This window comes from Berghia stephanieae, chromosome 2 (assembly GCF_034508935.2).
Source record: "Berghia stephanieae isolate SIO BIC M18660-M18661 chromosome 2, UCSD_Bste_1.3, whole genome shotgun sequence".
Lineage (NCBI taxonomy): Eukaryota > Metazoa > Mollusca > Gastropoda > Nudibranchia > Aeolidiidae > Berghia > Berghia stephanieae.
This window is the reverse complement of record NC_088361.1, coordinates 86563312-86571880: the sequence shown is the minus strand read 5'-3', so window position 1 is coordinate 86571880 and position 8569 is coordinate 86563312. Positions and strand designations below refer to the sequence as shown.

Here is an 8569-nt window from a genome sequence, read left to right as displayed (position 1 = left end):
TTCTACATTGTAAACCAACAATGCCGCACATTGCAAGTCAACAATACCATATCTACATTGTAAATCCACAATGTCATACATTGTAAATCAACAATGCCATACATTGCAAATCAATAATGTCGTACATTGTAAATCAATACTATCATACAATATGAATCACAATAATATCGAACAGTATAAATCTGTATGATCAACATTATAAATCACTTTATCAAACTTTGTAAAAGTTTTAGATTACAATGTCAAAGACTGTACATTACAATGTAAAATATAATATGTCAAACAGTTTAATTTATCAATTGTCAAATAGTATAGATAATAATGACATACATCTATTGTCACAACATTATAAATGAGAATGACAAACATTGTCAATCACAATATCAAATGGATGGCCTATCACGTTTAAACGTTAATATATCGGAATGAATCAGATGCCAAAAGACACATGATCCATTGCACTCAATAAAATACATAAACAAAACACACTTTCCATGGTTAATTCTATAGATAGAATGAAGTGACGTCACTCGAGTCTTTGTTATTGTTTTTTGCCACACACGTCTGCGAGTAATCTTCTCACTTAACAGTATTATAAGACTATAAAAGTTCATGGTTAAACAGGGTTTTGCATGTTGGTCCGTTATACTTCCGGATGGCAATGCTGTGAGCTTCTTAGCCAAGCTCAAACTATCTATATATATATGGCTTCGAGATAATGCCGTTTTGAGTTGGCTATGTGGTCTTGTAGTATGAAACTCGCTTTCGGATAGGAAGGTCCTGGGTTCGAGCCTTGCTCGGCGCATAGTTAGTCCTTGGAAAAGGCTCTTTACTCATATTCTCCCACCGTATTCAGGTATAAAATTAGAACCTGGCCATTAACAGCGTTTAAATTTTTTTTTTTTTTTTTTTTGGGTAGAGCACATATTTATAACACACAATTTCAACCAATATAACGTTAAATATCATAAATGATAATGCCAAAAACTATGAAGCAGAAATTGTTAAACATCGTAAATCACAAATCACAATGACAAACTTCATACGTCTCAATGTCAAATATTATTAATTACAATAAAAAAACAGTCAAAGTATATACACACAGTTGCTGGAGGATGTGGAAGGTAAATACAAAGTACTAAAATGAATGTAAACTTTTTGAATAGGAAAAAAAATACTAAACACGTTTCGGGCTCAAATCCCTTCTTCAGTAAATTAAAAAAACAGTTTAACCGTTGATACATCACGTTAATTCCAAATTTTTTATTGGTCTATCTGGATTTTACGTAAAGTATTAACGGTTTACATGATTTTGTTATTAGCTGAAGAGGATTTTGATTACAAAACGTTTTATTCTTAGTTTTGAAGATGCCATATTCATTTTTGTACGTTATTAATAACAAACATTGTAACCCTCATTATTTCACCACTAATCTTGGAAACAGATTGTGAAAACTGCAATCTAACCGCTCCCTGCTCTCTCTCTCTCTCTCTCTCTCTCTCTCTCTCCCTCTCTCTCTCTCTCTCTCTCTCTCTCTCTCTCTCTTTCTCTCTCTCTCTCTCTGCCCCCCCCCCCTCCCGTGAATCTTGGAAAACTCTATCAAAAACATCGTTATTGAAAATTTTTTGAAACCCATTGAATAAAAAATATATTATTACTGGATTAAATAAAGGTTGAAAAGACGTATGATTGGACATCTGAAATAATTTTTGGTGCGTATGAATACGGAGCGGGGGATTCCAAAATGGCGGGGTTTTATTATATGGTTTAATGATGAAGAAGCACCTATTGTCTAGAATTAATGATCCCTATAAATAATTCAAATTAATCACAAAATAAAGCCGTTTACATCTTATTGCTTACGATATATCCAAGGATCTAAATTTGAGAAGTGGAATAAAGGTATTCTTTCACGACTATGCTATAGATTGAATGAATTCGTTGTTTTTTTTTTCACCGCGCATTAAGACTCGGGCGCAAACTCAAGATGCTTAGTGATGCGAGGAATATAGACATCTAAATCATTTGATAAATCCACAGTCATGAAAGAAACATATAGTGTCAAAATGTATACATCACAATGCCAGACAATGTAACCTACCAAAAAGCCAAATATTACAAATCACAATCTTAAACATAGATCACAATGTCAAACGTTGCAAACATTATGAATCACAATGCCAAACATGATATACATCAATAAATCGAACACTATACTATTAATCACAATGTCAAATGTTGGAAATTAAAATATGAAACATTTTGAATCATAATGTTAAACAATTTTAAACATTTTGAATAAGGAAATTTAGGAAAATTACATGATTAAAGAAATATCAAGAAAAATGAAATATCGTAAAGTCAAAACTTATCATAATGTCAAATATTATAAATTATAATGTAGATATTATAATGATAATGTTAAACACCATAATCAATCATAATAAATCAAACATTACGAATAACAAACATTTTTGAAAGGATGCATGAATGAATTAATATCAAGTATAATTTTCATTTTGATTATGAACCATTAATTTGTCGTTAAATATAAAGAGCTATTCGACAGTTCCCTTTGGAGGATGAGACTAAGAAACGTGTCGTCTTCCATTTTATTTTCAAATCGGACTACAGCAAGGCTTTGTTGTTTGGTGTTTCAAAAGGTGGGCTCCACTGGCTACATATTTTTAAAAAATAATTAATTTAATGCTGCAATGTTGGATTTTAGAATGCAGAGGTTTGTATCCGCAACATCACTGCTCCGCAATTTACGATATTTCAAAGAATAGACTCAAACGGCTGTAATATGTCCAAAATAGTGCTGTTGTCGGTGTGTTTCTGCTACATCTCTGAGTCGAAGATTACATTGACTGCTACGAGTAGTTGATTAAAGGGCCAAATCAAAGCATCTGTTATAGTTTATCATTGTCTGGAAAACACCGCCCAACTTACAGAACTTCAAAAAAAAAAATAGTTGACAACTCGAACTTTGCGCTTCACCATTGATAAGCACCGCCTTGTCTATCGCTTACCTTGCAAACAAGGGAAACAAGGTTCTTAACTAATTTTCGTCCGTCTGTACACAACACCATTCCGCAATAAAATATTGAATAAAAATCATTGTAGGTGACATCCTTTAAAACCAGTCTTATAAAATATGCAATTCATCAAAGCGTTTTTAGTGTTTTATTTTTGTTTGATATTTTCTGCTTTTATGAGGGGGCTTTTTCTGGGAGGGAGGGGGGGGGGTGTTATAATGTTAGCAAAGGACCTTATAACTTAGAATATAGTACTATATTCAAGAGTTCATTATCCGAAATACCGAAATCTTTCAATTCTCATTATTGTCTTCAGCTAATTACAAAATCAATTTTATGTATATTTTAAGTTTTTGGCTGATGTAGGATATGAGCCCTAAATGTTTCTTGTTTGTTTGTGTTTTTTTTTTCGAAAATGTTAGAATCATGTTTGTATTGTTTCATATTTTTACCATCCCCAATATCAGTTTGCTCGTTATATGCAAGATCCTTGCATGTCTCATATAATTGTCTAACAACAAAGCACTTTGATTTCTCTGCAATCGTCAGATCGTCATGTAAAAACTCTCTTTCAGATAAACTATCATAGACAAACACAATATTTTCATTTAACTCAAAATATTTTTAAAAATTAATTGATAAAAGATAATCCGAAACTTCTGTTGATGTTTCATGTAATCGAATTTTTCAAGACTGTATACAATTTGAATATATTTCTTTTCGAATAGGTCATTTTGAAAACCCTTTTAGAATTCAACTTTTATTTGATATAAACATTCATACGGACTTGACATCTGTATTTTTAGAAGATATTTTCTCTAAAATCTATTTCCTGAATTTTTATTTTTATTTTTTCTTTTATTCGATTAACCCCCCCCCCCCCCTATTCCTAGTTTAAAAAACACATTAAAGAATTAATTTTTGGCCAGTTAACTCGTTTTTTAAATATTGATATATTAAGATGACACTTTTTGTTATAACTCTCAAAACCTGGAATTTCCTTGAGAAAGTCTCAAGTTCGAGAGTTTTGACGAGGGTTACTTTAATCGATCGACATTTAAGGAATGTGTTTGTTTTTTTTGGCCAAATTCTTTTAAACTTGTCTTTATATTCAGAGTGCGGCAGAGTTGCTCTTTACCCAGGTATAAAAAAGCCCTAAATACTTTTGATTCCATTTTCATGGTCGACGACGTTTAAACATATCACCAAAAATCTCACTATATTTTTGGCTCATGTTGTAGTAAATAAAAATGTTTATACCAGCGTTGATATATTCCAATACACTAACAATGTTATTCATCCAATGTCTTGTCGTGTTTTCTCTGTATGATTCTGACAGTAGTCCAAATACACGAACAGTCGAGGGTACGTACAATAGAAAATATACGGAACACACCACGATCATCATTTTAACCACTTTGGCTCCTCTACGATCTACTGGTTTCTTAGCTGTATTCACAGTGGTTGGTAACTGATTATTCCCAGGTCTATTTGAAGTAGAGTCCCGATTCCATAACTGTCCTGATTTTCCCATTATAACGATAACAATGGTATTGAAAATTATCATTAATAGGATGGCCAGGTTGCGGAATATAAAATCATTGAGAAGGGAGAAAATGTTTCTTTCCTTATTGTTTATAAGGGTCATGTGACTTACAACACAGTAGCTGGTGTCATTTTCATAAACAGTTTCCGGTTTGAACAAGAGGAAACATTCTGGGATTTGGAGCGATAATGTGAGAACAAATATAATACCTATGGCCTGGTATGAACGCTTTGGTGTCAATGTGAATCTAACTTGGTACGGTACTGTAACGCTTAACATTCGCTCAAAAGAGAGATAAACAATTATCCAAGAGGTAAATTGTGCCAATAGTTGCCGTGGGCGCTGGGCAAAGAAACTCATGCAATTACTTGCATGATAAGTATATCCATAAAGCGTGTTGTTGCCTGCAAGACTTTCAGCATTGTCTGTTAAAGAAGCTATTGTTGCAAATAGCCCCAATGCTGATAAACAAAGGTCTGACACTGCCAGTCCTGTAAGAGCCGGTATGCAGGGGTCTGCAAGGAATCCAAGTTTTTTGAAGACCATCAGGTTCAAGATATTAGCAATGATTCCAAAAAGTGTCACTATAAAGGTAATGATAGAGTTCATCACGAAACGAAAAATCAGAAAGGCGTTAGAGAAATTGAAGATCTCCTGCACCAAGTCAAAATCAAGAATGAATTTCTCTGTAACGGTGCTGGAATTTCCCGTAGTGTTGACAGAAGATTCATTATTGTTGAAGCTTGGAACAGCATTGTTGGAGTCCAAAACGGTACTGGTGAAATCCGAATCTGTATTGTTTGATGCGGTATTGATGAGTTCCGAAATGGTTTTGTTAAAGCCTGACATTGTAGTATTCAAGGCTGTAGTGTTCATCATTTTCCCTGTTTTTTGCGCTTCACCTCTGGAACGTAATATAAAAAAATAAATAGATATATCGTTAACCATTAAGGTTACATTAAGACCTTTAAATAGCCTACCCTCTTATCCATCCAATTTAGGCACCCCTTTTTTTCTTGAAATTAGATATTTATTTTCATAATTCAGAGAATATGCAATTTGTTGTCATTTGTTTTAACGAAACGAGCTTTTTTATATATGGCACAATATTCACTAAACGGGCTCAACGCGTTTAAGGGGTCCCTAGCAATACGTAATATGAGGACCAGACGTAACACTTGTTAGGCGACATTACAATTTAAGGCTCGTTTTCCAAACTAGTTATGTTGATATTTCTACTTTTTGAGATTTTAGGTCCACATGCTCGATTACTTGAAACGTAAAGTTTATTTTAAGATTCAAGTGGTACAAGAATTTTGATAGGATGATTTGAATTTGAAGTTTAATCATGATGGAATGATAGACTGGATGAGAAATTTGAGAGGAAATAATCATCAATATCTCAAAATAGGGAAAATGGAAAACCATTCTTCAATAATCTTTTTTTGGACAGAGAAAACGCTGTTAACGGCAAGGTATTCATTTTTCACTAGTCTACAGTGAGACAATGTGAGTAAAGAGCCGTTTCCAAGGACTCATCAATGCGCCGTTCGGGACTAGAATCCAGAACCTTTTGATCCAAAGGCGAGTGTCATACCAATAGAAAACATAACCGTGTGACGTCACACATTCCCTTTTTCTGGTTCCAAACTCCTCGGAAGTGGGTATGTAACATGTCCTTCAGAGAATTAATAATGATTAGGTAACATATTGAATCAAAAGGTGGCATAACAATTTTAGTAGCAGGGTGTATAGGCAGATTCTTGAGCGTAAAAGAGCGAGAGTGGATGATCTTTATTGTGCTATATTTAGACTAAAAATAAGATGCCATCACTCTGAAACCCGAAAATCATTCACCCAATGAATAGATTCAGTCTTTCGAAAAAATGGTTTTACATTTCCAATGAGATTGCAACCAGTTTTTTGACATCACACTTTTGTTCCCTATTAGGTGCTGGAAATTTGATCTATAGGCACAATCCTGAAGCTCGTGATTAATTTTTATTTGTTTTGTTTCATAATAAATAAAACGCATGTTACAAAATATTAAAAAGTATGCCATTCCTCAACGGCATCATAAGATATCGTCGCCAAGGCAATCCACGAAGGAATATAGATAATTCATCAAACCAGATGTCTGATGTCAACAGGAATCACCCAGGTTGTCCAATTGAGCAAACTGGGGATTAATAATCTAGGCTAAGGAAAACAAAGTCGATAGTGCCTGAAGCGGGACTCGAGCCCGGGACCTTCCGGGTCACAGTGCAATGCCTTAACCATTCGGCTACTACACCCCCTATGTTGCAAAAGAGTATTTTTAAAAATTAGTATTTTCATTCTAAATGAACTTTTTGGGGGTCCGATACATCCCGGCATAACACCGGTTTTAGACCAGTCGGTCGCACATAATGGAGTGTTGAATTGAAAGGAAATAATGGTTTCCAAATAATAATAATAATAATAATAATAATAATAATAATAATAATAATAATAATAATAATAATAATAATAATAATAATAATAATAATAATAATAATAATGATATTATATTATATTTGTTGAGCGCTTCCATATAACGAGGAAGTGCCCAGAGCGCTTTACAGGAGCATCAACAATTCAGTTTGGAAAATAAAAAGATGCTTTTTAAACATATCTTCCTATAAAAAATGTCTTTCTTTTGGAAGTTTGTTCAAGAGGATTGGGATATTTCTAAGAAAGGATCGTCCTCCACATGACACATAAGATAAATAACTTTATAACTAATAACGATAATAAAAAACAATAATAACGTTTAACAGATATTATCTGCGAGGGCTAGGGCAAGATCGAATAATTATCTCGTTCGAGAAGACGAAACAAAAGTTTTGGTCAAGAGACACCATTAAAATCCCAAGATGGTAGTGTCATCACAGACGAAAATGAGAACACTGAAATATGGAGACAATAATTCGCAAATCTTTTAAACAACACGATATCGCGTTAGTCTTCAGTACACACAGGGAGGCCTCAGAGAAACTAAACGTAATACAGAACAACTCGAAAATTGGTCTGAAAATGAATTTCAATAAGACCGTGTACATGAGGGTGAATCCAAAACATGAGAATGAAATAGGGATAGATGAGCATACAATTGACGAGTTCTCCTACCTTGGCTCCAAAATAACAAATGACTCGAATGCAGAACACAGCCTCAAGCACAGAATCCAATAGGGAAACCAGGCTTTCGGCATACTGAAAAACTTTTGGAAATCAAAGCAAATTATTAGAAAGACGAAGCTGAAAATATACAAAAGCAGTGTTTTAATGAAAGCTGGAAAATAACATCCTTCATAACACAAAATAAAAACCTTTCAAAACAAGTGTCTAAAAAGAATGTTTTACATATTTTGGACTACAAAAATAAAAATATTGGATCTAATGAAGAAAGCTGACTGCACTAGCATTGAAAGCCAATAAAAAGAAGAAGATGGCGATAACTGGGTCATGTGGCCAGAATGAAAAAAGGGTCACTTCCCAAGACATTTCTGTGCTGAACAGCAGATGGGAAGAGAAAGAAGGGAAAACCCAAAGAAATCTGGCGAATCACCATGGAGAAAGATTTAAAGGAAGCAGGCCTGTCCTAGAATACAGCCACCAAAAAAGCAACCGATCGCAATTTTTTTTTAATGGATAAAAATGGAGATTTCTGGTGGATGCCCTGTGTGCCTCAAGGCCCGAAGAAGATTAAGTATAAGTAAGAAGACGAGTACAGAAATGCTTTTGGAATGGAAATCAGATATAGGTAGATAGAGACTTCAAGCTTTTCACTTGAGCTTTTATATAGCACAAAATCCACTCAAAATACTTAAAGCACTTTACATGGTTCCTGAATGGAACGAGATGCGATTCCTCTAAGTCTATATTAATTTCGTTTTTATTGGACCGAGACACCGTTAACAACCAGGCACTTATTTTTAACATGAATATGGTGAGGGGTTGTGAGCA

General features: G+C 33.9%; 1 protein-coding gene across 4 annotated transcripts in view; it reads right to left on the bottom strand.

Annotated features, from left to right (window-relative positions):
* Positions 1 to 3422: 3422 nt before the first annotated feature.
* LOC144963762 (thyrotropin-releasing hormone receptor-like) overlaps positions 3423 to 8569 on the bottom strand; it is a 7324-nt gene continuing 2177 nt past the window's right edge. For 2 of the 4 annotated variants that reach the window (XM_078897705.1, XM_078897704.1), the window contains exons 2-3: positions 7733 to 7824; positions 3423 to 5489 (exon numbers count right to left, since the gene is read on the bottom strand). In XM_078897705.1, the coding sequence (XP_078753831.1) occupies positions 4217 to 5489; positions 7733 to 7815 (1356 nt within the window). In that variant the 5' untranslated portion in view covers positions 7816 to 7824 and the 3' untranslated portion in view covers positions 3423 to 4216. The remainder of the gene's footprint in view (positions 5490 to 7732; positions 7825 to 8569) is intronic. The other 2 variants (XM_078897706.1, XM_078897707.1) reach the window with 1 other exon arrangement.